This window comes from Anolis sagrei, chromosome 3, assembly GCF_037176765.1.
Source record: "Anolis sagrei isolate rAnoSag1 chromosome 3, rAnoSag1.mat, whole genome shotgun sequence".
In the NCBI taxonomy this organism is placed as follows: Eukaryota; Metazoa; Chordata; class Lepidosauria; order Squamata; family Dactyloidae; genus Anolis; species Anolis sagrei.
The window spans coordinates 88,901,802-88,928,942 of record NC_090023.1 but is presented as its reverse complement, the minus strand read 5'-3'; the positions used below and the strand labels follow the sequence as shown (position 1 = coordinate 88,928,942).

At 42.0% G+C, this 27,141-nt stretch overlaps 2 protein-coding genes across 4 annotated transcripts in view; one reads left to right on the top strand and one right to left on the bottom strand.

Annotated features, from left to right (window-relative positions):
* The first annotated feature begins 7,893 nt into the window (after nucleotides 1–7,893).
* Nucleotides 7,894–26,425, top strand: PDHA1 (pyruvate dehydrogenase E1 subunit alpha 1). 2 transcript variants are annotated; one of them, XM_060770070.2, is made up of 12 exons: nucleotides 7,894–8,132; nucleotides 12,526–12,540; nucleotides 15,556–15,624; nucleotides 16,559–16,732; nucleotides 17,431–17,557; nucleotides 17,996–18,087; nucleotides 18,597–18,689; nucleotides 20,518–20,673; nucleotides 20,758–20,829; nucleotides 22,558–22,625; nucleotides 24,192–24,300; nucleotides 25,965–26,425. In XM_060770070.2, the coding sequence occupies exons 1-12, from the start codon at nucleotides 8,064–8,066 to the stop codon at nucleotides 26,127–26,129; spliced, it is 1,209 nt and encodes a 402-aa protein (XP_060626053.1). In that variant the 5' UTR covers nucleotides 7,894–8,063; the 3' UTR covers nucleotides 26,130–26,425. The 2 variants fall into 2 exon arrangements, with proteins under 2 accessions (XP_060626053.1, XP_060626055.1); XM_060770072.2 differs by lacking the exon at nucleotides 12,526–12,540 and having other exon boundaries at nucleotides 7,895–8,132.
* The window catches only part of MAP3K15 (mitogen-activated protein kinase kinase kinase 15), an 88,775-nt gene continuing 87,796 nt past the window's right edge, over nucleotides 26,163–27,141 (bottom strand). For both annotated transcript variants that reach the window (XM_060770068.2, XM_060770069.2), the window contains one exon: nucleotides 26,163–27,139. In XM_060770068.2, coding sequence (XP_060626051.2) covers nucleotides 27,058–27,139 — 82 coding nt within the window. In that variant the 3' untranslated portion in view covers nucleotides 26,163–27,057. The remainder of the gene's footprint in view (nucleotides 27,140–27,141) is intronic.

Genomic DNA, 27,141 nt, shown 5'->3' with positions numbered 1-27,141 from the left:
GATGAACCATAATTTCAAGTCATAACAGACAGGTTCTACTGCATTTGATGTTGGAAGTGTTACATTGTGTACTTCTGGGTGACTTCAGCATCCATTTCAGGGCTTTGGGGCCAGGTCTCCACAATCATCACAGGGTGTCTCAGATTATCATCTTTTGAGAATAAGCAATGTCATAAAACTGATCCTTATCTCAAGCCATTAGAGGTGTGATATGAAGCTTGCTGTTAGGAACAATCCATATTTCCAATCCTTTTCACTATTTGCAGACTCATACCCACTTTTTCTCTCCCATCAGTATGCAAATATACATATTTTCTGTTAAACAGAGGTGATATATTGATGTGTAAGTTCCTATGCACACACATCTTCTTTTTAAAAAATAGCTTGGGAAAGGACCACTTGTTGACGTGAATGCTCATCTCCTACTAACCAGTTTCACCCAGCACTAACTCTTCACCATTATAGTGTAGCAATGCTGCCTGGAGGGCTGGTTCCATGCTTTAAAGTAAAACGTTGGGGTAAAAGGCCAGGACTTTTAAAACAGATTAAAACCCAAAGAACCACATTGTAAAAGACATGGATGTTGTGTGCCAGCATGGGAATACGTTTTTTTTTTAGATGGTGTAGATGAGCTCCAGGATTTGGAAGGGCGGCTAAGAAGGAATTACCCAAGCTCCTGAAGTTTAAAGAATACTAAAGTGAAACTGATCCATGCCACTGTATTTCCAATTTCTATGTGCGGTTTGTGAAAGCTGGGCAGTGAGGGAAGCTAATAGGGAGAAAATCAACTCATTTGAAATGTGATGCTGGTGATAAGTTCTATGGATACCATGGGCTGCTAAAAATAAAAATAAATGGATCCTAGAACAAATCACGCCTCTCTAGAAGCCAAGCTGACTAAATTAAGACTGTTATACTTTGACCATTTCAGAAGAAGACATGACTCTCTAGAAAAAGAAAATAGTGCTTAGTGTAAGGCAGAAGCCACTAGGAAAAGAGGAAGATTTGAGAGGTACAGACTGAGCCCCCATCTACATTCATCATTTAACCAATTTCAAACTAGTATTGAAGAAAATGGTTTCACTGTGAGGATTACAGAGGAAATCCTGGTATCAGTTTTGAGACCAAGCGCGGAGCTCCCTGCCTTCAAGCTAATCTGACCTGCAGCAGGGAGTTCCACAGATCTACAATGCCCTGCTTGGGCCAACTGCATGAACGTGGCCACAGCAGCAGCTCCAACTCAGAAGCCTTCTCATTTATTTGCTTTTCCCCCTTCCTAACATTGTAACTAATCCCTCCAATAAAATGTATCAATTATTTGGAACTTTCCCCTCTCCATAGTGTTACATTGTGTCCTTTTACTGCCTCAAACTCTCTTTCCAATAAATCGTTCTTCTCCCAGGCTGCAGACGGCTACCAGCCCTCCTGGGATGTGATTTTCACATCCCAGGAAGGCCGAAACTGCGTTCCCTTAAACCGCAGGTACAGAAACCCTTCGGGCCCAAGTATCCGTGAGTTAACATATTGCTTCAAAAACGGTGCCAATCTTCTCTTGGGAGAATTCTAAGACTAATGGCTATCTCGGCTTCACTCCACTGCCCTTTCCACCCCGGGAATAACCCTTGTTGTCCCCCAAAACCATGCCATGGAGTCCAGATGTTTTTCCAAAGACGCTGCCTCACTGCCACCATTTTGTGGATATCTGAGGAGCCTGCTGATTCTGGGGGACTGTCGCGGTCAACCCATGGAACCCCTAAGATGTCGTTGGGCCACCTTGGTATGAAGGGATCTGTAGTTCTCCTCCAGATTTTGACCTTCTGCATTGGTGGACAGTTATAAGGACTCCATGGACACTTGGACATCTTTTCCACTTGCCCTTTTTCTGGATTTTACAACTTTGGACAACTTCCTTAAACTTTCAAGGAACTTTGCAAACTTCATGGAACTTTTCCCAAGCCCTATGGACTCCCTTCTCATGATCAAGGGATATTATGATTTTATGCTTATGGACTTTCTTTTCCCTTTGGACTCTGGTGGGTGGATGGGTATATGGAATTCCCTTTATATCGTATTATTCCCTATGTATCTCCTTGACCCCTGTGCATATGTCAACATATACAAATATAAGAAAGCCACCTTCTGTGATCTTCAGCATATCAATGACCTTGGGTAACCTTTTTCCAAGGCACTTCCCTATTGACTCTGGATCTAAACAAAGAACTAATTGCATGATAATACCTGGCCCACTTCAGTATCGGAGCAGGACCACTGAAGGGGACCATTTGGAAAGACAAGTCATTTTTAAAACAAAGGACACCCTGCTTTCAAAGGAGGCCAGGACGTTCCCATTTCCTTCCCTTTTGTCATTTCCCCCATGGACTGAGAGAACCATACGATTTCACAAAGGACTCATATCTGTGACCAGGAAAAACCGGGGCTGGCCATCATGCCAGCCACATCTGCATATCACATCCTTTCAAAAGATCAGGCCGCCTTTTGAGGAATCTTTTCATAGATTTATCGCCGGTCGTCTGGACAATAGAAATCAACCTAACTCAATCATCTGGACATTCTTTTCATTGTTCAGTCCAAAGACCGCCTCCTCCGCTCTCATTGGCTGCAGGCTGGAAGCAGTGCTGGCTTTCTAATTGGCAGGGGCGCAGTCAAGCCGGTCGTGCCTCCTCTCCAGCTGATGACACCAACCAATCAGGAATAAGCCGGCTGAAGGGCGGGGGCGGGAAATTTGAACTTTGAAAGCTCTGTTTCTCTATAAAAATGTATCTAAATGTACTGCATACATGTCTCTCCTGAATAACTATCGTGGTTTAACATCCTTTCCAGCTGGATCGCAATAAAGAACAACTCGGTGGCTTTTCTTCAACCTTGGTGAGATTTATTTGGGAAAAATCAGGGAAAATTCTGGGCTTCTTCCTCTTCACTTGCCAAGGGTTTGGATCCTTTTTAGTGGGTCTGAGGGCTCCTCTCTCCTGGGCAGGAGCCTCTAAATTCAAGCTCAATATCAGTTTGAGACATGGATGGTAAGGACACAAACCGTGGAGTACTGGTTTGCATAGAGAGTTTTCTTCTGCATGCTTTTGTGAGTTTGTTGTTTGGCCATCACAGTTTTGAAGGGCTGTTGACAATAGTAAGAACTGGGGTCCCCGTGCATAGAAATGGGCTTAGTTACAATAATAAAGAGTTGACCTTTTAACAGATGCGTAGAAAGGCAATAACATCCCCTTAGCCCCAACACCATTCAGCCTCCTCAAATAACCCTCCTGGATGACGATTTGATTGATATTGGAACCAAAGAGAGTGCCAAATGAATGACATTTAATGCGAGAATACCCTGACAAAGAGAAATAAATAACCACCCTCCCAGATCCCAAAAGAAAATTCACAACTATAACAAAATCAAAAATTATCAAAGTTAAACAAAATTAAGTGATAATACAATTAAATAAATAAATAACATAGGTGGGTATATAGATAAAATGATAGATAGATAGATAGATAGATAGATAGATAGATAGATAGATAGATGATAGATAGAATGATAGATAGATAGATAGATAGATAGTTGGGGTGGGTGGGTGGGTGGGTAGATAGAAGGGTGTCTGGATAGATGGATGGATAGAAAGATAGATTGGTAGGTGGGTGGATAGATAGAGAGAGAGAGAGAGAGATAGTGGGTGGGTAGATGGATGGATAGACAGATTAAATAGAGAGAGAGGGTGGGTGGGTGGGTAGATGGATGGATAGATTAGATAGAGAGGGTGGGTAGATGGATGGATAGGTAGATAGACTCCCTTTATTCAGCCCACTCAGCTCCCTTGATGTCTCATTATCTACCTCAACATTAGAATCACCCCCACCTAACGCCCAAGGGAGACTATTCCCCAGCCCAACTTCCTCCTCTGAGAGCTGACTAGATCACGGCCATGTAGGGGGGGGGGAGTTCCAGAGGAAGGGGGGGCATCCAAGACGTGTGGGGGAGGAGACTTGTGGGTCACAAACATCCCAGGGAGAAGCGCAACAGAGTCCTTGCGACCCTGGAAAAGGTGGGTAGTGGTAGGCTCCTTGGCAGCCCCCTTGGTCTTAAGGTCCTGCTGATTAATGCCAGATCCGTTAATGGTAAGACCGCGGCCATTCAAGACTTGATCCTGGATGAGAGGGCGGATCTGGCATGCATCACCGAGACCTGGCTGGACGAGCTGGGGGGTGTAAATCTCTCTCAGTTATGCCCACCAGGTTTTGGAGTGCATCAGCAGGCCAGACAAGGGGGGCGGGGAGGAGGGGTCGCAGTAGTCTTTCGGCAATCCATCGCCGTGATCAGATGCGCTGTCCCGCAGGCTTCCGGGTTTGAGTGTGTCCACTTGAAAGTGGGGAGCCGTGACAGTGTGGGGTTCCTGCTGGTGTACCGCCCACCCCGCGACCCAGCAGCTTCCCTGTCTGAGCTAGCGGAGGTGGTCTCTAATTCGGCCTTGGTCTCCCAACGCCTGGTGGTGCTGGGAGATTTTAACATTCACGCTGAGACCACCTTATCTGGCGCAGCTCAGGACTTTATGGCCACCATGACGACCATAGGACTGTCACAGATAATATCTGGCCCCACTCACCAAGCTGGACATACTCTTGACCTTGTCTTTGTGATGGACAACGAATTGATCAGAGTGGAAGATCAAAACATCCTTCCTGTGTCATGGTCTGACCATTATCTGATCACTTTTAGACTTGCTGCGACTCTTAACCTCCGCAGGGGTGGAGGACAAATTAAAATGGTCCGCCCTAGGAGACTGATGGATCCGGATGGATTCCTGAGGAATCTTGGGGTTCCTCCTGCCCTGGAGCTTGGCGATTCTATCGACGCCTTGGTAACTCTCTATAATGGGGAGATGTCCAGGGCATTAGATATGATCGCACCCGAACGTCCCATCTCGTTGCGTCGTGACAGGCCATCTCCTTGGTTCACCGAGGAGCTGGCTGTGATGAAGCATACGAGAAGGGGGCTAGAGCGCAAATGGAGGAAATCTCGAGCCGTCTCTGATCGAGCACGGGCTAAAGCCTCTCTTAAGGCATACTCCGTGGCTATATGGGGGGCCAGGAAATCGTTCACGACCTCCCGTATAGCGTCTGCTGCAAATAGATCATCGGAGCTGTTTCGGGTCGTGGGGGAACTCCTCCATCCTCCTGTGGTGGAGGAGGTCACTGATGACCCAGCAGCTAGGTGTCGCGATTTCGCACACCATTTTGCAGGTAAAGTCGCCCAGATACGCCTTGAGCTCGACTCCAATTCCATCGCAGTGCCAGAAGAGGTGACGGAGGCATCTGCTTGTCTGACTTTGTGGGATTCTTTTAGGCCTGTTCTTCCTGAAACCGTAGAGGAGATTCTTGGGGCTGTGAGGGCGACCACCTCATCTCTAGACCCATGCCCATCTTGGCTCATCAAATCAGCCAGGGAGGGGTTGCTTGATTGGTTTGTATTGATTATCAATGCATCGTTGGAGCAAGGGATTTTTCCATCTAATCTGAAGCAGGCTGTGGTTCAGCCACTCCTCAAAAAAGCTTCCCTTGACTCCACGGTGCTGAGTAACTACAGGCCAATCTCCAACCTCCCTTTTCTGGGTAAGGTGCTGGAGCGGGTGGTCGCCTCGCAGCTCCAGAGCTTCTTAGACGATACCAACTACCTAGATCGGTCACAGTCTGGCTTCAGGCCTGGTCATGGTACCGAGACAGCCTTGGTCGCCTTGGTGGATGACCTCCGCAGAGAACTGGACAGGGGGAGTGTGACTCTGCTGGTTCTCTTGGACATCTCAGCGGCTTTCGATACCATCGATCATGGTATCCTTCTGGGTCGTCTCTCTGGGATGGGCCTCGGGGGCGCGGTTCTGTCGTGGCTCCGGTCCTTCCTGGAGGGACGGACCCAGATGGTGAAGCTGGGAGACGCCTGCTCTGACCCCTGGCCTTTGACCTGTGGGGTCCCGCAAGGCTCCATTTTGTCGCCCATGCTTTTCAACATCTATGTGAAACCGCTGGGAGAGGTCATCCAGGGTTTTGGAGTTGGGTGCCATCTTTATGCGGATGACACACAACTCTACTACTCCTTTCCACCTAACTCCAAGGAGGCTTCTCGGGTGCTAGACGAGTGCCTGGCCGCTGTGTTGATCTGGATGAGGAAGAACAAGCTGAAGATCAATCCCGACAAGACAGAGGTCCTCCTGGTCGATCGTAAACCGGATCGGGGTATAGGATGGTTACCTGTGTTGGACGGGGTTACACTCCCCCTAAAGCCACAGGTCCGCAGTTTGGGTGTCCTCCTGGATTCTTCGCTCACACTTGAGGCTCAGGTGTCGGCGGTATCCGGGAGGGCCTTTGCGCAACTGAGACTTGTGCGCCAACTGCGACCATACCTCGTGAAGGCTGATCTGGCCGGCGTGGTCCACGCCTTGGTCACCTCTAGAATGGACTACTGCAATGCGCTCTACATGGGGCTGCCCCTGAAGATGGCTCGGAAACTTCAATTGGTCCAGCGGGCAGCTAGGATCCTAACTGGGGCTCCTTATCAAGAGAGGTCTACCCCTCTGTTTAAGGAGCTCCACTGGCTGCCATTTATTTTCCGAGCCCAATTCAAGGTGTAGGTGCTCACCTACAAAGCCCTAAACGGTTTGGGACCACCCTACCTGCGTGACCGCATCTCCATCTACGAACCCACACGCTCGCTTCGATCATCTGGGGAGACCCTACTCGTGATCCCACCTACGTCGCAAGCGCGCTTGGTGGGGACACAGGACAGGGCTTTCTCTGTGGCGGCCCCCCGACTTTGGAACGCCCTTCCAAAAGATCTCCGACAGGCCCCTACTCTAGCTGTTTTCAGAAGGAATTTAAAAACTTGGCTATTCCGTTGTGCCTTCTCAGACTAGGAATCCCCACCCCAAGTCCTAGTAGCACCTTAGCATAACTAATCGTCGCTGCACACCGCACTTCTAATCCTACGTGCCTCCTGCCATTTCAGCACTTTTAACCCTTGTACCCCATTGCGCCGGCCGAACCAGTTTTAATAATGTCTTGATGTACTGCCATTGTCGTTATTTTGCTTATTGTTTTGATTTGCTTTGTTATTGTTGTGCTATGTTTTCTATTGTATTGTGTTTTGAGGCTTCGGCCTGTGTAAGCCGCATCGAGTCCTTCGGGAGATGCTAGCGGGGTACAAATAAAGTTAATAATAATAATAATAATAATAATAATAATAGATAGAGATAGATGTATAGATGGTGGGTTAGGTAGACAGACAGACAGATAGTGGGTAGGTAGATGGATGGATGGATGGATAGATAGATTAGATAGAGAGAGGGGTGGGTAGATGAATGGATGGATAGATGGATGGATGTATAGATGATGGGTTAGGTAGACAGACAGATAGTTGGTAGGTAGATGGATGGATGGATACATTAGAGAGAGAGAGGGTGGGTAGATGGATGGATGGATGTATAGATGGATGTATAGGTGGTGGGTTAGGTAGACAGACAGACAGATAGTGGGTGGGTAGATGGATGGGTGGGTGGTGGATAGATAGATCGGTGGGTGGGTAGATGGATGGATGTGTGGGTGAATGGATGGATAGATAGATAAATAGATAGGTAGATAGACAGATAAATCGGTGGGTGGATAGATAGATGAATGGGTGGGTGGATGGATAGACAGACAGATCAGTGGAGGGAGGGAGGGAAGGAGAGAAAGAGAGAGAGCTATCTCGTCTCCAGAGGAGTCAGTCATTGTCGGCGGGCTCCGCCAGGGGGCAGTAGAGCGAGAGAGAGCGAGCGGAAGAGCGCCGCTGCCGACACTTCCTCCGCTGTCCTTCTGAGCGGAGCTCCTCGTCGGCCGGGTTTCCGCGGAGGAGGAGGAGGAGGAGGAGGAGGAGGAGGGGAGGAGGGAGGGAAGAAGAGGTTGAAGGAGACTCGGCGGCCTTGCCTTCCTTCCTTCCTCCGGTGCGCGGCGGGGCTGGGAGCAGCCGAGGGTAGAGCAGGCCGCGGCGTGTGTATGTGGCGGTGAGCGCCCTGCCCTCCATGCGCAAGATGCTGGCCGCCCTTTCCCGCCTGCTGCTGCTGCCCAAGGGCTCGGCTGCCCACAAACCGGTGAGTGAGCGGGGGGAGGCGGAGGGCAGAGGGCTCCCCGTGACTGACTGACTGACTGACTGACTGACTGCCTGCCTGCTTCCCAAGGCCACGTGCCAGGGGCGCGAGGCGAGGGGGAAACGGGCACTCCCGAGGGGGCGCGTGGCTGACAGCTGGGGTCGCGCGCACAACAACGGGGGGAGGGGCGACGCGGGGAGGTGAGGAGGGAGGAGGCCGCGCCCTGTAGAAGAGTTCTCTCCCTCAAGAGCTCTCTGCCCTCCTCTGAGGCAGGCTTGGGCCTTCAGTCGTTTCTGACCTATGGCGAGCGAACCCTCTCCTCCACCTTCCCCTCCTCCTCCTCCTTGGCAGAAAGGGGTTTGCCCTTGCCTGTCTCTGAGGCTGAGAGAGTGCGGCTTGCCCGAGGTCACCCGGTGTCTTTCCTTGGCTCCTCAGAGTGCCCTTGAGGTTTCTGCTTACACTGTCAGCGCTGTGGAGCCACGGGAGTTTTGGCTTGCGCTTTTTGAAAGGCAAGGCTCAAGGCCATGCAAAACGACCACCCCCAAGACGCCAGGGCAGTTAGGAATGGGGCCCAACTGGATTGGTTCTACAGTGAAGATGCACCTGTAGTCCAGCGCTCAAACTGGCGCCCATTTATTTATTTATTTGTCGTGTCAGGGCAACTGGTGCCCATAAGAACACACAGTCCCCTGGAAAAACCAACAATGCTTGGTTATTTAGAAAGCTGTACAGAAAAAAGGCAGATGCTGCAGACAGATAGATTGTTACTGCATAGAGTTACGACCGTGTTGGCTTCCCATCCAGCTACTAGCAGGGCCAACCCTGCTTACCTTCCAGTGGCTGCTGGATTTTTGTCATTATCTCCCATTAGGTTGTGTTGTCCAAAGCTTTCATAATCACTGGGTTGCTGTGAGTAAATGCCCAGTAGAGTTTTTTCTGCCAGCCATAAGTCAACCTAGTGGCAGGGTTGCTGCAAGTTTTCCGGGCTGTATGATCATGTTCAAGGAACATTCTCTCCTGATGTTTCACCCACATTATGGCAGGCATCCTCAGGGGTTTGAGGAGTCTGTTGGAAATGAGAATGCCTGCCATAGATGTGGGCGAAATGTCAGGAGATAATGCTTCTGGAAAATGGCCATACAACCTGGAAAACTCTCAGCAACCCTGCCATTAGGTTGACTTATGGCTGGCAGAAAAACTCTACTGGGCATTTACTGCTTAAGACATACTAAATATTTATAGACTTATTGTAAATCAACAGGTGACTAAAAGCACACAGAAATTACAGAATGGGAATGGAAGAAACAATATTCCTTCAACAATACATTGAGATTATTAAGAATAGTTTTGGCCATAACTTCATAACCACAGATGTATTAAGAATATTCTCCTTTCTAAAGCACAATAAGACCCTAAGCTCTTACAAAGAGCAGTACAAAATAAAACATTATACTAACACAATACAGATATGCCTACTTTGTACTATGCTTCTTGCAACACATTAATATTGCTTTGTGTCTGAGTCTCCAGTTTGTGCCAAAGGACATGGAAGTGGCTTTCTGGATAATCAGGCTGCCATATGGCATCACATGTTTAAGGGTAAAATAAAGGCAAACATTCCACACTACAGGAATAGTATTTCTTGTCTCAGAAAACCCTATGAAATTAATGGGGTTGCCATAAGTTGACAGACGGAGGCATACACACAGGTGACCAATATAAAGAGAGCACAGGTGTCTTCCCACTCCTTTCCATATTTGTGGAGAGGAAGCTGTCTCTTTTCAGGTATGTCTTTTTGCCCAGTTTCTGTTTTGATATAGTTGCAACACTGCTGCCCTACTTGTGTCTGTCTTATTTCAATGCAGTGGTTCACAACCTTTTTTTGACCACTCTCCAACAGTAGTACCAAATGGGTTACAAATCGGGTTTGGGTCAAGTGTAGATTTGGTTTGGTTATTTGGGGTACTAATTCAGAAAATTGCATTGGGCAGACCACATCAGCTCTAGCTTCTGATGCAAAACATATGTCATCCAGTAGTCACCATTTGCTTGCCCACAGAAAACCATATTTAATAATTTATTTATTTATTTATTATTTACTTTGCTTCTATACCGCTGTTCTCAGCCCGAAGGCGACTCACAGCGGTTCACAGTCAGTAAAAACAGCAATAATTCAATGCAACATATAACAACAATTAACAACTTAACACATTACCCGCTCAGTACACAATTACTACCATAACCAAACCCAATCGTCTTATCGTCAAAAACATAATCCAGATTCGTCATCCATTGTTCATTCCTATGTTCATTACCAATCATTGTACTAGTTATTCGAATGCCTGCACACACAGCCAGGTCTTCAGTTTTTAGGGAATACCATGAGAGATGGGGCCGATCTAATGTCCATGGGAAGGGCGTTCCACAGCCGAGGGGCCACCACCGAGAAGGCCCTATTTCTCGTCCCCACCAACCGTGCTTGAGAAGCCAGCGGGATCGAGAGCAGGGCCTCCCCAGAAGATCTCGAAGTCCTGGTGGGTTCATAGGCAGAGATGCGGTCGGAAAGGTATCTTGGGCCGGAACCGTTTAAGGCTTTATAGGCCAATGCCAGCACCTTGAATTGAGCCCGGTAGCTCATCTAGAGCTCATCTAGAGCTGATGTGGTAATAATAATCTTTCATGGGTAGTCAGCCTCTCCCCTCCCCATATCCCTGTTGCCTCTGCACTATAAGAGAGTTTCGCAGGACCAGTCACTCTCATTGTTGCGTGGCTTCGAGGCAACAGTGTAGTAAGTGAGACCACAGACCATATTTTCGTTCATGGGGACCACTGGTGGTTCATGGACCATAAATTAGGAATCGCTGCTCTAAGGTAATAATATTGGTAAGATGTAATAATGGCCACAAACCATATTTTCATTGTTGGGGACCATTGGTGGTCCATGGACCACAGGTTGGGAACCACTGTTCTAAAGAAATAATATAAGGTGAAATGTTGGCCACTATTTTTTTGTTTTTTATTGGGGGGTTTTGGGGGGGGGGGGCTGGGTGGTGGTGGTTGTAACCTAAACCATCAGGGAAAGAAAACAGTAACCCAAAACCTAGCATCAGAACCTAACATCAGGAATTTACACATTTACAGAGCACATTCACTCAGACAGAAACATGGCATTCCATGAAAACCCAAGGGCAGAATTAACATCGACTAAATGTTGAGTGAATACATTCAGCAAATGTGTAAATACCCCTTACTGTCAGATGACATTGGCTTTATGATAAAGCCTGACCAGTTTCAAAGAGCTCTGTGTGGCACACTGCACTTCTGACCCTTGATTGGAAAATAGGATAACCTTGCACACACAGACATTAGCCAGCCCCAATCCAATTTATAAGTGTGGTGGTGTGGTGGTTACATTGTATGCAATCTCATCTTTGTGGCAGAGCTATACAAGGTCATATCTTCTTTTCTTGAAGCAATTGTCCTAAGAGTGTATACTAAAAACATATTTTGTGAGTTCTGAATGGTGATTATTGTTTCCAACACTTAAATATACTAATTTATGGACAAAAAGAATTAAAAAGAGTAATGGTTCAATATATACATGTCTGTACATTGACTTGAGTGGGTTTTAATCCCAGATAGAATTTAAGTGAATTAATAACAGAGGGAAAAAGAGAAAGAAAGGCAAGTTTTTTAGTCATTCTCAATTAAGTTTCTGACAAATTTAATAGATTGCTCAGTAATCAGCCTATAGTGTTCTCTTTCTCTGCTTTTTGTCTGATCTATTTTCTTACTACAGTTGCCTCTCCATATACACAGATTCTGTATCCATAGTTGGAACCATCCAAGGCTTGAATGGTTGGATCTATAGAGAAGGTTGAAAGGAAACATTATTTCATTAGGAAGAAGGAGCAGGCTTGTTTTCTGCTGCTCTCGAGACTAGGACTCGGAGCAGTAGGTTTAAATTACAGAAAAGGAGTTTTTATCTGAACATTCGGAACAACTTCCTGACTGTAAGAGCTGTTTAGCAGTGGAACTCTCCATCTTGGAGTGTGGTGGAAGCTCCTTTCTTGGTACATTTTAAACAGTGGCTGGATGGCCATCTGTCGGGGGTGCTCTGATAGTGATTTTCCTGCATGCCATGGGGTTGGGCTAGATGGCTTATGTGGTCTCTTCCAACTCTGTTATTCTATTATTTATTCTATATACTACAAAATGAGAATTATTCATGTTACAGTTTCTCATGAACACACAAAGATTTCAAGATTAATACGTTATTACCATGCTAATTAAAAGTAGTCATAACATTCGGTTTATACTATTTATGAAGCAATTCAAAATTTAAACGACAGTTGATTTTCCTTTCTATCTTTTCCTCCCAATTTGCCTTCTGCAGGGAGCTGTTAGTGAGGTAAGGTCTTTGTTCATATATTGCATAATCTTTCCTTACTGCAAGTAATAATTCATAATTTGATGAAAAGACAGGCCTTGCCTATTTGTTTTCTTCTTATTACCAGTCACTTCATTTAGTTTTGCAAAACATATGGTATGTGGTTTCTTTGGAGAAAGTAAACTGTGGAATATCTTAAATTACTCAAGTCCTGTGTGTCTACACACACACACATGCTATCTTAAACATGACTTTATAGAAGTAACAATTTGGTCTTGTTCAAATAAAGATGGGAAAAGAGCTCATGTGACTACCGATAAATTGCAGCTTGAATAAGTTATTTTTGGATCATATTTTCCAGAATTTCCCAGCTATAAGTGCTGGTGGATTCTGGAGGTTGTGATCCCAAAGAGTAATTTTCCATGGTTGGGAGATGTTATTCCTTTCAGTTCTACTTAGCCAGAAAATTATGTCTTACGAAACATGAAATATATGGGCTAATGAGCATTTCCAATTTTTGTGTAAAATAAAGCAAGGCATTGCATGCTGTCTGATGTGGGAGGACCAGTAGTTGATTTCCTCTCCTCCAGATATAACTGGGACTATATTTGTGCACATTGGTTGCAATTGCTTCTTTTGATCTTGGAAACTGACCAGAAACAGGCAGCTGATGGCTTGGGAAGGGGCACCAATCCACGGATGACCACTCTTGAGGCTCCTTCCACACTGCCCTTATATCCCAGAATCTGATCCTAGATTATCTGCTTATCTCAGATTATATGGCAATGGAGACTCATATAATCCAGTTCAAAGCAGATAACCTAGGATCAGATCCTGAGATAGAAGGGTAGTGTAGAAGGGGCCTGATCTAAAGTAGTAACATTTTGGGAATCCTGAAGCACATTATCCTAATCATTTGTCAATTTAAGTAACATCATTTCTTTCCCCAGGATGTGTGATCCTGTTGCTTGCTCTGCTGTCATTTAATTCTACTGATGTAACTAAATGTAAATACTCTATTCCTTGCTTACCCAGTGTACTTAGCACATGATCCGAAGATGTCCAGTAACAACTATTTGCTTTTATATGTTGCATCACAATCATAATTGGTGGGAGCACTGGTGATACACAGAAAATTTTATCATTCTCTGAACTTTGTACAAGATTTAAAGTGATGCAGAGGTGGGAAGAATATTGATTGTTTTAGTATGTATGCCTTTGCTTCCTAATTATTTCTATATTACCCTAACTATTCAAATTGGACAATGACTTCTTTATTTGCATTTTAAAATACATTAAACGATATGCAGTAGATATTACGATGAGCGCCAGCATGGTGCAGTCATTTGAGTGTTGAAAATGAGCACACAAGTTTTAAAAATACAGGCAACCCATCCCATTTGCGGATTTAACTTTCACAGATTTGATTAGTCACAGATTTGATTAATATGGCTCCCTAAGTATCACTAGGTCCTCCATTGTGACTCCATGGTTGCCACAGAGTCTCACAGGAGAAACTAGAAATTCTCAAAGAGATGTTCTCTCCAATAAAAATAAAGGCTGTTTTTATTAGTGTTTTTTCCACTTACATGGTGGTTCTGCACCTCTAACCTCATTGCATGGATAGATTGACTCAGAATTTTGTGTTCTTTTCTATTGACTGAAAAGTGTGGTTGAAAGACAGTGACAAGGATCTTCATGTCTGAGCAAGGATTTGAAACTAGGATAATCAAATCTGTGAACTACTACATCATCCTGACACATTTTCCCTAACCCACAAGTTCTAACAATTAGTTGGAGGTATATTAAGAAACTGCTAGTGTTAAGTAATCTTCAGTATGTCCCTTATTCCACAAAGATTTATATAATTGCTTTAGTACGTTAATTCTTCCTTATCTGACCAATGACCATACTTTTTATTTGCCTTGTCAACCTATAACAGGACTGTCCCTTATGAAAAGCTTAATCCTGGCACTTGTTTTCTGTGAAGGTATTGCACACATTAGTAGTCTCTGTCCTTCACTTAGGATTTCTAAATTAGATTTTTTTTAAAAATTGAGGCACTGATACAGATGTTACTTGAAAAGTATATTTATTTATTTATTTATTTATTTACAGTATTTGTATACCGCTTTTCTCACCCCAAGGGGGACTCAAAGCGGTTTACACATAAGTAATGGCAAAAATTCAATGCCAGTACAAACAATTACAATTATACACTACAATTAGACACAAATTAAATTAAAAAATACATCCATGAGAAATAAAACAATCATTAAAACAATAAAACAGTCTCGTCCATCAAATCACCATTCCAGTCATTGTCTTTCTGAAATGCTGCATACATTTACTTCTACTGCCCAAAGGCCTGGTCCCAAAACCATGATTTTAGTTTTTTTCTAAAAGCCAGGAGGGAGGGAGTGGATCTTACCTCATTTGGGAGTGTGTTCCATAGGCGGGGGGCCACAGCCGAGAAGGCCCTGTCTCTCGTCCTCGCCAGGCGCATCTCTGCGGTTGACAGAAGCGAGAGCAGGGCCTCCCCGAATGATCTTAGATTACGAGGTGGGACGTAGGGGTGGATGCGTTCGGACAAGTAAGCTGGGCCATTTTTACTAAGTAGCCATTTTTACTGAGGAAGGTAGATCTGAAATCCACAGGTGCAACAAGATCTGGTATTCTGAATGGGCAATAGATAAGTAGTAGTTATGAGAGTCAGTGTAGTATAATAGTTCAGGTGTGACGTGCTCCTCACAAGAGCCATGACAGATGCTGACGACAGCTGGACAGACCACAGGCTAATCTGATCCATAATGGCTGTCAAGATTGCTCACAAGCGCAGACTCCAAGGAAGAAAGATAAGGCGCAAAATGAACACCCAAGCCCTTTAGGGAACCCTCCACACGAGCCTTTCTCCAAACAGCACTCAAGGACCATCTAGTGGTGGATAAATAACGTATAATACCATGAGCAGCATTCACTGGTTTTAAATTGTTGGGATGATGGTGGAATTTCCCTTCTCTCCTTTTTTCCCAAAAGGTTACCCGTGTGGTTGTTGCTTCTCGTAATTATGCAGATTTTGCAACAGAGGCTACATTCGAAGTTAAGGTAAGCACATCAATTTCTTCCAGGAAGGTAATGTTTGTTTATAGTGGATTTTGATACCATCGTATTCAAATAGAGCAAAAAATATTGTCTCCAGTATGCCTAGCCTAGATCTCCAGTGTGCAGATTTCAGAAAAAAGCATATACCTCTGATTGAAAAGTGCATGTAGTAAAGGCTGGGCTTTAGGTAATCATGAAATAGATATTCTCACAGCTTAATCTGGTACTTTTTTTTGTTGCTTTTTTGCACTTTCTTTCTGTGGAAATGGCCTTCAGTAATTCTGTGCTACCATGTTTAGCCAGGTATTCAGCTCACTGTTTTCTTAGCTGAAATGTTATACTTCCCTTGAACATAGAAGTTCCATTCACTCATTCATTCATTTAGGTCATATCACATCTTTCTTTGATGAATTTGGACACATGGACTCATATGTGTTGTGGGATTCCATTTAGCTGATAAATGGGACTGTGACTATTAAATATTTAAAGATAGCTAAATAAGTGGTTGTATTATCGGGAAAATTACTAATAAAATATCAATTAATTTTGTCTGTGCTACTGGTCAGCTTGTTTGGTTATACCATACTGCATTCACTTGTACAGACGTTTCTAACTAGTCTCTCTTGTTCTATGCACTGTCATGCCTATTTCATAACCCATTTCATTTTCTCCATTAGTATTTTCTTCAAAGATAACAGAAGGAGTGTTAGACTTTCTTTGTATTGCCCCCATGTGCACAGTAACTGAAGTTTATATTCTTTAAGAAAACCAGCCAAGGCAGCTATCAGCTAGATTGTATAGTGTGGACTGTTCACTCCCTGTGTTAGGGAGTGAACAGATTTTCTTAAGGATTATTCTACTACTTCAGTGCAGTCAAGTTTAAAGGACCACCTTGGTATGAACAAAGATACATGGCTATGTGACCTTGTTTCTTCAGAAACATGATATCCATCGTTTGGAGGAGGGCCCACCCACAACAGCTGTAATGACCCGAGAGGAGGGTCTGCAGTACTACAAGACTATGCAGACAATTCGGCGCATGGAGTTGAAAGCAGACCAGTTGTATAAACAGAAGATTATTCGAGGATTCTGTCATTTATATGATGGCCAGGTGGGTGGCTAACTTAAGAGACTATAATCTGAATTCTTTTGACTTCTGGTTCAATTTAATCAACTTGTTTTGAAAGCACATCTCTGAAAGGTCCATGTCCCTACTCTATGTATATAGATCAATAAAAGGATTCCCAAGGGAATAGGTAATTCTTCACTGCAGTGGACAACTTCAGTGGGTCTAGTGGGTAATTTTCTGCCTTTTGGAATTTTTGAGGGCCACGTGAAATTCTTAATGTAAAAGAATATGCTTTAGCACATTGTTTTACAGCTATTAAATGACACATGTACAAAAGAAAAGATAAGGAGACTAGTCTTGATCAAAAAAATCTATTTCTAATACTTAGTACTGTATTACTTAATACTCTGTGATAGATTTTTTTCAATTAATTTAAATTGTACAGATCTTTCACAGGTTGTTTTCCCTCTATTATTTGTATGAACATTCTTATGTCAACTCCATAACATTCCAAAATGTGATGAAGATAGCCATTTATGGCGTATGTATAAGTAGGATGGTAAATATCACACAAATCCCTCAATTGTCAGCATTTTGCTTTGCAATCATGTGATTGTGGTCTTCTCAATACAGATAACTTTTCTATTTCCTTTGTAAACATTGAGTATTTGGATTTTGCACACCATAAATTTCTTATTTCATGACATTTATATACCATTTTTGTTAACTGCATATCATAGGAAGCTTGCTGTGTTGGACTTGAGGCAGCCATAAACCAAACAGACCATTTGATCACGGCTTACCGGGCTCATGGCTTTACATACACGCGTGGTGTTTCAGTTCGTGAAATTCTTGCTGAGCTGACAGGTCTGTGCTTCATAAAAATAATGTGTATAATATTACAACAAATAGTACCACAATGGATAGGAACAGGATCAAATCTCTTCTCAGCTATGAAACCTCATGTAGTTTTTCTGTTAAATTTTCATTGAATCTGTTACATATATATTCTACCTGTATTCAGGGTCTTTGTTATCTAAATCTGGAGTTTCTCTATACCTTATTGCAGTAATGCCATGGTTTTAACATTTTTTGTTGACATGTAAACCAGTGACACTAGCATGCATGTTTTATCCTATATGTCCCCTTTTAAGAATGTTTGCTGTCAAAATTGATTTTAAGAATATATTTATTGTCCCTGAATCCTATTTAAATTAATGCATTTAGTTGGTAGACCACAAGCTTCATAACTATCTTTGGTATATGCCATATCAGATATAAAATATCAATTTTTAATTATTTCAGGTCGAATAGGTGGATGTGCTAAAGGCAAAGGAGGCTCAATGCATATGTATGCCAAAAATTTCTATGGTGGTAATGGTATTGTTGGTGCCCAGGTAAGAAAGACCCATACATAAAAACAGTCTTTTTTTCTTAGTGAAAGGGGTAAATAGTATAGATTACAATTTCATTATGCTCAGTGGATTAACACATCTACAGTTTTTGATCAGTACTGGTTTGTAGTCCAATAGTTAAGTAGTTTTTGCCATTTCACCTCAGTATAACCTAAATTGAATATAGCTGTGTGCTTTCCTTAATATAGCTAGTTATTTCAGTAAGTCGTTTGCCCTGGATTTGGGACTGAAAAATCCGAATAGTCCAGGAGCTTTGATGAGGGAGAGTCTAGCAAATATAATTTTGTTTATTCGTCTGAACCTCTGAGCACCTTTCAGTTTCATTGACTTTGTTATCTTTCTGAGCTGTTTGTCTAAATGGGATTCAGGTGTTAATAGTCTCTAAGAAACCTCATCTGTTAACTGAAGTCATAGTTTATTATTGCCAACTGTCTGTCATTGTTTTTCATAAAATGCTGGTGCTTGACTTATTTTGCATACAATCTGTTTAGGTTCCTTTGGGAGCTGGCATTGCATTGGCATGCAAATACTTTGGGAAAGATGAGATCTGTGTGACATTGTATGGCGATGGTGCTGCCAACCAAGTAAGCTTTCAAGGTTTATTCTGTGTAACCCAAATATATATATATTTAATTAGGCCCAGAGAAACTACAGGGAAAAAATGTATTGGGTATAATATTCTCTTAAATTCATTGTGTTTCTGAATATGGGTAGTGAGAATTCATATTCCGTGGACTGTCCTGCAAATATGTCACATTCTTTTCCCTGTGGGCAAGAAACACAGCTATGTTGTCCATGAGCAAAATCCAAAAACAAGGTTTTACAATGCCTTTATAGAATACTATAAAAGGGCACACTTTTGAGTCCTCCGGGATTATTTATCAGGTTGTGAAGTGGGGAGAATAGAGTAACCCAAAAATCATCCTGACTAGGTGATGAGGTGTCAAGTTCTTCAGTTAGACTAAAGCCCTAAAATTGAATTTGCAAAAGTAAAGAATTTATTTGAGGTGTGTTGCTCCCAATTTTCACCTATTGATGCAGAAACAATTGGCTTTTTCCATTTCCTTAGAGAAAGTCATGCCAGTCATTCAGTGAACTCCACATTGTCTTTTTTTGAAGCACGTGGCTCCTGTGTTGATTGGGATGAAAAGCACCAAGAAACATGGCAAGCTTCATATCAAAACAGCTGGGCACTAAATTTAGGTGGGCCAATAAACACAGTCAGCTGAAGCATGGCTAGAAGAAAGTGTCTTAACTATGGATTCTATATCTTCTACATCTAGTCAAGATGATATTTGGATCTTTCAGTTCTTCCTCATGCCTGGTGAAATCTTTGGGGGATCTCAAAAGCTTACCTCTTAATGATATCTTAGTTGCACAATATGAGTATCATTGAATCCTGTTTTTGGACTTACCTGTATAAAAACACACCAATGTACCAGTGTGATGAATAGCTGTAGTGAGGTTGACACTGGGATGCAGGAATAGAAGCTATAAGTCTTTGCTTTATGTAGATCAGGCATGGTCAAACATCAGCCCTCCGGGTGTTTTGGGCTTCAACTTCCACAATTCCTATGCCTGATCTAGATAAAAAGATTGTGTTTTGGTGTATCAACAATATGCAAGCAATAGATGTGATGAGTGAAGATTTCTGATCTCACTGTTCTTCTTTTGCATTTTATTTTCTCCTTTCTTCTTTTCATGATAATACTAATATCTTTAGCCTATCAAGTAAGACATTGCTATGAGGGACAAATATACACTTAGGACCTCACCACATTACAGAATTTTAGCATTCCAGGATGCTGGAAGGATAGAGCCTGCCAGAGCCCATCAGTTGGCATAGGGCTACTTCTGGCGGGCTCTGTGCTTCCAGCGTTCTGCAAGCATCATAGGATGCTTCCCAGAGAACATGAGAGGCAAGCATGGGGGGAAGTCAGGCAACGAATCTTCCCCCAATGGGATGGGTAAGGGACGCTGTGGAGCAACAGTTTCCCCTGCTGCTTGTCAGATCCCCCCACTATTGCGTACAAATTGGACATCAATGTAATGAGGTCCTAATTGAAGAAACAAGGAACACAGCAACTTCCCTTCATCTTACAAGTATACCCACTCAGCTCAAACGTCACAGGTTGGAATGCTTGTATTGTAAGCAGTTGGATTGTACTAATTTAGTAATCCACAGTGGCACCAGAACAGAGATGACAATAACGAGAGTATGGTGGCTTTGAGAAATCCTAGAGTAAGACAATGAATCTAATTGTAATCAAGGTTGGAAAGGATATATTCTCAGCTGTACCTTGCTTTACATTAGTTAAATGTGCCAACAGTAAGTGTATATATGTGTGCAGTTCAAATTCTATAGCCAAATGTCAGTACTCAAAACATACTAACCTTTTATTAATATTTTAGGGTCAAATATTTGAAACATTTAACATGGCAGCCTTGTGGAAATTGCCTTGCATTTTCATCTGTGAGAACAACCGATATGGAATGGGTACTTCTGTAGAAAGAGCTGCAGCCAGTACAGACTACTTTAAAAGGGGAGATTTTATTCCAGGTCTTAGGGTAAGAATAATTTGATTTTATATCTTTAAAAAAATAAAATAAGGGTTGATAAATTTGAAACAAGCCTTATACTTTTACCAACAGGTTGATGGTATGGATGTTCTTGCTGTCAGAGAAGCAGCAAAATTTGCTGCTGCCCACTGCAGATCAGGAAAAGTAAGTTGCAGTTTGCATGCATGTGTTTTGAATTTGTATTGCATAATGAACCAGATTAAGTACAGTGGAGAGTTTTAAAGTTGGAGTTTTGTTTTGTTTTTAAAAGAAGCATGGTTACTTGCACAGTGTGTGGGTGGTGCTCCTATTTCAGAAGCTACATGTGAATTACAAAATGAGCTTCCCGTATGCCTGTGCTTGGGTGAAAGAAAAAGCACAGTCTAATGACATGCAGAATTCAATACAGCCATTAAAGGGATCTTTGGTTTTTTCAAAACCACTTCATGCTTCTTTAGGACAATGATTTCAGTCCAGTTATCTTGGTGCCTACTTTCTCTTTTCTTTTTCTTGGGCATTTATTACATTCCTGCCAAGGTTTATTAATTTAGTTTCCCATTACAGCTGTAGTGAGAACCTTTTGTAAGAAACACTACTTTGTGAGCTAGTATTTGATTGGAATACTAGCTTGCAAGCTGTGATTGTATTAGGCCTTTAAGCACCGATTAATACATAATGGGAGACAGTGGATTAGCTAACCAAGAAATATTGCATTAAGTATTCCTTTCTTCAGTATTACTGAAGAAAGGAATATGGACGCAAAAAGCATTCCAACTTTACTTTAAGCCATGCCTGGTATAGGAACTGGACAAGAATAGGTCTCGAACTAAGTAGTAGAGGGCTGTTAAGAAGCTCAAGTTGCAAACAGAGAACTTGCTTCTCCTTTAAAGTATTTCCTGTTGCAACACAAATGTATATAAAAACAAGTGTGTCATCATATTCAAAAGTATGTATTTTATGCATAAGAAAGCTCACATAGATCTCACTAATTGATCAACTATATTTTATTGAAAAGCTCTAGGAGCCCCCGGTGGTGCAGTGGGTTAAACCCCTGTGCCGGCAGGACTGAAGACCGACAGGTTGCAGGTTCGAATCTGGGGAAAGGCGGATGAGCTCCCTCTATCAGCTCCAGCTCTTCATGCGGGGACATGAGAGAAGCCTCCCACAAGGATAATAAAAACATCCATTCATCCGGGCGTCCCCTGGGCAACGTCCTTGCAGACGGCCAATTCTCTCACACCACAAGCGACTTGCAATTTCTCAAGTCGCTCCTGACACGACAAAAAAAATATTGAAAAGCTCTTACAGCTACCAGATCACTTTATTTCTTCTTTTGTAATAAATTTACTGCAAAATATTTAAGTGCTTGAGGACAAGTGCAGATACCTGTATAGAAAAATGTTCAGAAGAGGAAGGATGGAGTTGCTTTAATCTAGCTATAGGTATATTAAATCAGCTGAAGTGCACGAGATGCATTGCATTAAATTAGACTCAGTTATGAATATTTACATTCTACAGTAGGTTAGACTTGAGCAATTTCTTTTCATAAGGAGAGAAGAGGCTAAATATTAATATCTGAAAATTAACCAAATGCCTGAAAAGAAATGGCTCATATCTCCCCAGTAACCTCAAATTTTGCTTCTCCTTATTAATCATAAACATTACAGATTATATGCTACTTTGTTTTTTGTTAGGACTGAGCTAAGGCAAAATATTGCAGGATGCAGACAAAAACAGTCCAGTGCACAGGTTATCATTCTACTGCATCTACATCACATCTACGTCAGTTAATGTAGTAAATATAATCCTAAATTGCAGACACATTTGTCATGACAACTTTATTAGTAAAATATAGTGAAAGCTATTAAAGCCTGTGACTTTTCGTTTTTCTAGGGTCCTATTGTGATGGAGCTACAAACATATCGTTATCATGGCCACAGTATGAGTGATCCTGGAGTCAGGTATACTCCTCTCCATATTTCAGACTGTTCTTAAGATAGAGGAAGAAAGGAATTTATTGTGCCTTTTGGTGTTTCAAAATACACTGGGACAAATGCCTACATTTTCATGCATTCCTGCCTTATTGCTTTTAGGCTTATGTATTATAAGCAGTTTTCAGTAAATCTCTGCCGTAAACCTTACAGTAAGTAGAAAAAAATGGCATTCGAAAGAAAAACTGAAGTTTCTTACTATGAATATATTTAGAGAGGTTGTAAAGTTCTAATCAAAAGTAATCTACCCTAACCCTAAGACTAACCCTTGCATTACTATTTTTCTGCTCATTGTCCTTTGGAGCAAGGATTATTACACGTCCTATTTATTAATTTGCACAGAGCAGTATGGAAGCAACAACAGAGTTCAGATGTTAGAATATGGCCAATTTCATGCTTTCACTTTCCCCCTTTCTCTACAAAAGAGAGAAGCCTCCTGTCCTGGAGGACTGAAGATCATAATTTGCAATTACCTGAATGTGAGAAAGCATTTTTGCCTTAAACCAGAACCCAAAACCAGTTTTCTGCTCAGCCAAGGAGAGGAGGAGGTCCTAACATGTATTTGGATCAGTGTTTATGGGATTGTCAATGCTAAGCATAATCCCCTGATGTTAGTGGAGGCAAGCCCAGAAATGTGAGTCACACAGAAACACAGAACATATGCTCTCTGATGGTGGGTGAGCCTTACTCCAAAATCAAGTAGGTTTAGGCAAGAGTGAAACGTGCCTTTTGTTGCTGTGGTGGCGCTTGTCATCATCATAATTTATTTATATAGTACAAGAAAAAAAAGCAACAAAAAGCAGTTGTCTGCTCTCAGACTTACAATCTAAAGAGACAAAACACAGGAAAACAGGGTGGCAGTGGAGGCGTAAATTGGGTCCAGCCTCTTCTCTCTCTCTTTGCTTTTTCAGTTCTGAATAAAATTGGTTGATGGCCTGAAGTTGATTCAATAACATTAATCCAGCTGTTTTTAGTCTTTGCTGGCACCGTAGAAACAGAAGAGGTACATTTGCCCCTCTTTGAGGGCAATACTAACTGTGGCACAGGAAATAATTTAAAACCTTTATTTGTAACTGGATTGTGTCACTAAACATCCGGAGCACATCATAATTCTGATATTCCAAATCTACAGGGTGAGGGTTTCATTAATTTTATTGGCATAGTGGACAATGCACATACCAAAAGACACTTAGCGGGAAAAGAAAGAATGGTCATTACATGTAAGCAACAACAACAAAAAATCACAGTTTCCACCTTTTGGACTAGTCAAATGGATTCAGTTCCAGCCTTTCCTTTTATTAATTACTGGAATAAGTACAGCTCTATTGCTGGATATCCTGGCCATTTGTCTTCATGTAAAGGGAGTGCTTGAGACACCTTTTCTAGAAGTGTGTGTGTTTCTAAATTTTTAAAACAAGTCCACCTGGAATTACCCAATTGCAGCAATAAGAGAAATATGAGTGTTGTCATTGGAGTACATATTCTTAAGAAAAACTGTCTGTTACACTGTTTATCATAGGCTTCCCTTTTTTGCAGTTACCGGACAAGAGAAGAGATTCAAGAAGTGAGAAGCAAGAGTGATCCTATTACTCTCCTGAAGGACAGAATGGTGAACAATAACTTAGCCAGCGTGGAAGAACTGAAGGTAGTAAGCCTTCATTCTGAATGTAGCAGTACAAATAGTTTAGCACATCTTAACTGAATCATTAGAATTCATTTGCCTTAAATAGTGTTCAGTTACACTAAGGGTGCTTCTACAGAGACTTTATAATGCAGTTCAAGGATAGGATGTCCATAAAACATACACTTCCAATATGTGCTGCAGGGCTCAACACTGAAGCACTTTAAAAACATCAAAATGCAGCTGGTCAGAAGGTCGACAGCTGTGAAGCCTTTGTTTCCCAAAGGGTACCATTTCCATCTGAACATATTTTACAGGAATAAAAAAAGAAGGCTGAGGGTATGTATTCTTTGGCCATGAAATGCAGTTTCCCAAGCCCTGTACCAAAACAATTTGATACAGTTTGATAGTTTCGATCTGTACACAATATTCTACTCCTAGCCAACAATGTGCTGCCAGCTATAACAGACTACCTCCAATTATCACAGAGCCCTCAGTGGTGCAATGTCATTCTTCTGTCCTGCCAGCCAATCAGACTGCATTTCTGCCTATGAATCTGCATGTTTGCTCCACCCACCTTTCTCCTTAACTTTTGCAAGCTGGGTCTATCTTTTACAACAACCCTTTAAGGTAGTCCAATCCATTACACCAGTTATAACCTTTTTTTCTAATTTTTCATGGGATTTGGTACTTTTTGGAAACAAACTCGATTGCTCCCCCCAGGAGAGGAAACTACATAATTCCTATGGAAACGCTGCACCTTTGTTCTTGTTTCCTTTGCCTTGGCACAGCCTTTCACTGATCCTGAACAAACATGGATATCAGCTCATCTCAGCTGATTGGATAAGGAAAAATACTCTGCTTTTTCTGGCGTCTGTGTAGATAAAGATACTGTGCTTCTTGGGTTTGGTTCTGAGCCACTTTTAGCAGATATTATAGCCACTGTCCCAGCTTCAAACTGGTTCCTGGAGAGTTTGTACCAAAATAGGTTTGTTTTAATCCACTTCCAAAATGGATTGTAGTGACCTCATGGAATTGCGTTAAACCAGAACTCATTTAATCACATTTTGGCATAGCATAAAATGGTCAGAATTGCCTATCAGAAGGCAATATCCATTTCTGAGTGCTATTTTTGTGTTGTCATTGATTTATTTGTGGAATTTGATCTTGTTTTTCCCCCTTGCTATGCCCAGGAATTGCCTGAGTTGTTCCTCACACCAACCCTTATATAAGGCTTGGGAGAATTTAGAATTGGTTTTTTAAATTAACTTCAAGGAGAGGAATGTGTGTCTCTGCACACAATTGGCTCTCTTGGCTAGGAGTGATAGGGGTTGGGTGCTGATGGAGGCCCACCAAATTGCCAGTAATGTTGTCACTGCAATGCTTGAATCTGTTGTTTGTGGTGTTCTGTCAGAAATAGCTACTCTGATATCACAGCTACTTTGGAGGTATTCATTTCAAACCTGAAAGAGGTTGCATATGAACAGTATGCTTGTAAATTGGGATTTCATCTTGGAAAGTTAGGACTTGATTTTTCCATGGCTGTATTACCAGCCTGAATACTCAAGTAATAAACAGTTTATTTGTATTGTGTGTACCAAAACACTAGGTGCTAAAGTAGTGGTGTGCAGATTTAGAGGGAGTCTGCCTTCTTGATCTGATGTTTTTTTTTCTCTTTTGTCTTGTAGGAAATTGATGTAGAAGTAAGGAAGGAGATAGAAGATGCCGCACAATTTGCCACAACTGACCCTGAACCACCTCTGGAAGACCTAGGCAATCATATCTATTATAAAGAACCACCCTTTGAGGTGCGTGGCCCAAATCAGTGGATTAGGTACAAATCTGTGGGCTAAATAATTTTGTACTCCAGTTACCATTTAAATTGGTGCTTTTTATAGTGAAGTTTAATTCTTCTCTTTATTTGAAGGCGTAAAAGTCCATTTGCCAGCAACATAGGCATTGTATTGTGGAGAAGACAGGGGAGAGGAGGGGGAAATATAATTCTGAAAGACACTTGTACAAGAAAGAACTAAATTTATTAATGTATATCAAAGCTTCAGTCTTTTTGGATTGCTGTATTTATGAAAGCTGTTCATCTAAAATCATATATGTATATTAAAAATGGCACATTAAAACTTCCTGAGTATTTCCCATGGAGTCTGTGTCTATCTTTCTCTACCTTTTCCCCAAGGAAAAGAAACTTGTTTTCAGCATGCCTATTTTTAACCTTAACCTTTCAAATGTGTTCTTCAGTTCAGTAGTTAATCCTTTTTTCCCCCAGAAGGCTTACACAAAGGTAGATACTTTGAGGGTTTTTCTTTAAAACTACATGTTGTACTGGCTTATATTAATCAGAAGGTGGCAGAAAGTTAGCAAAATGTGTTCAAGAGCCTTTGCTATTCATGAAACAGCTACTGTATTTGTAGTTAAATATTAGTAGTTAAAGTGCACAGGCTGATTTTCAATTCTAGATCTAAATCATTTTCCCCAGCTACTATAGCATATACCTATCAAAAATATATGATTAGGAGCAGTGTGTATTCTACTACATTTCAATATAATACAATATGGCTAACTTCAGAAGAGAAATTACAGCGCTATTTACAACAACATTGTGGTCCTTCTGTGTTTTAAATATAATACTTTCGTAGAAAGTCTGTTTAACATATATTTTGTGCAAAATATACAGGACCTCTATAAGACATATATACAAAAATAATAACTTAGTTGGAATGTGTCCCCATTTTTTTCTTTGGATTACCAGCCTTTGTCATTCAAGCGCTAACCTTCCACTTCCAGGGCTTTATTATAAAATTTTCTGTGCTTTAATACTGCATTCCAAATTCGGCAGAGAAGACCACCACT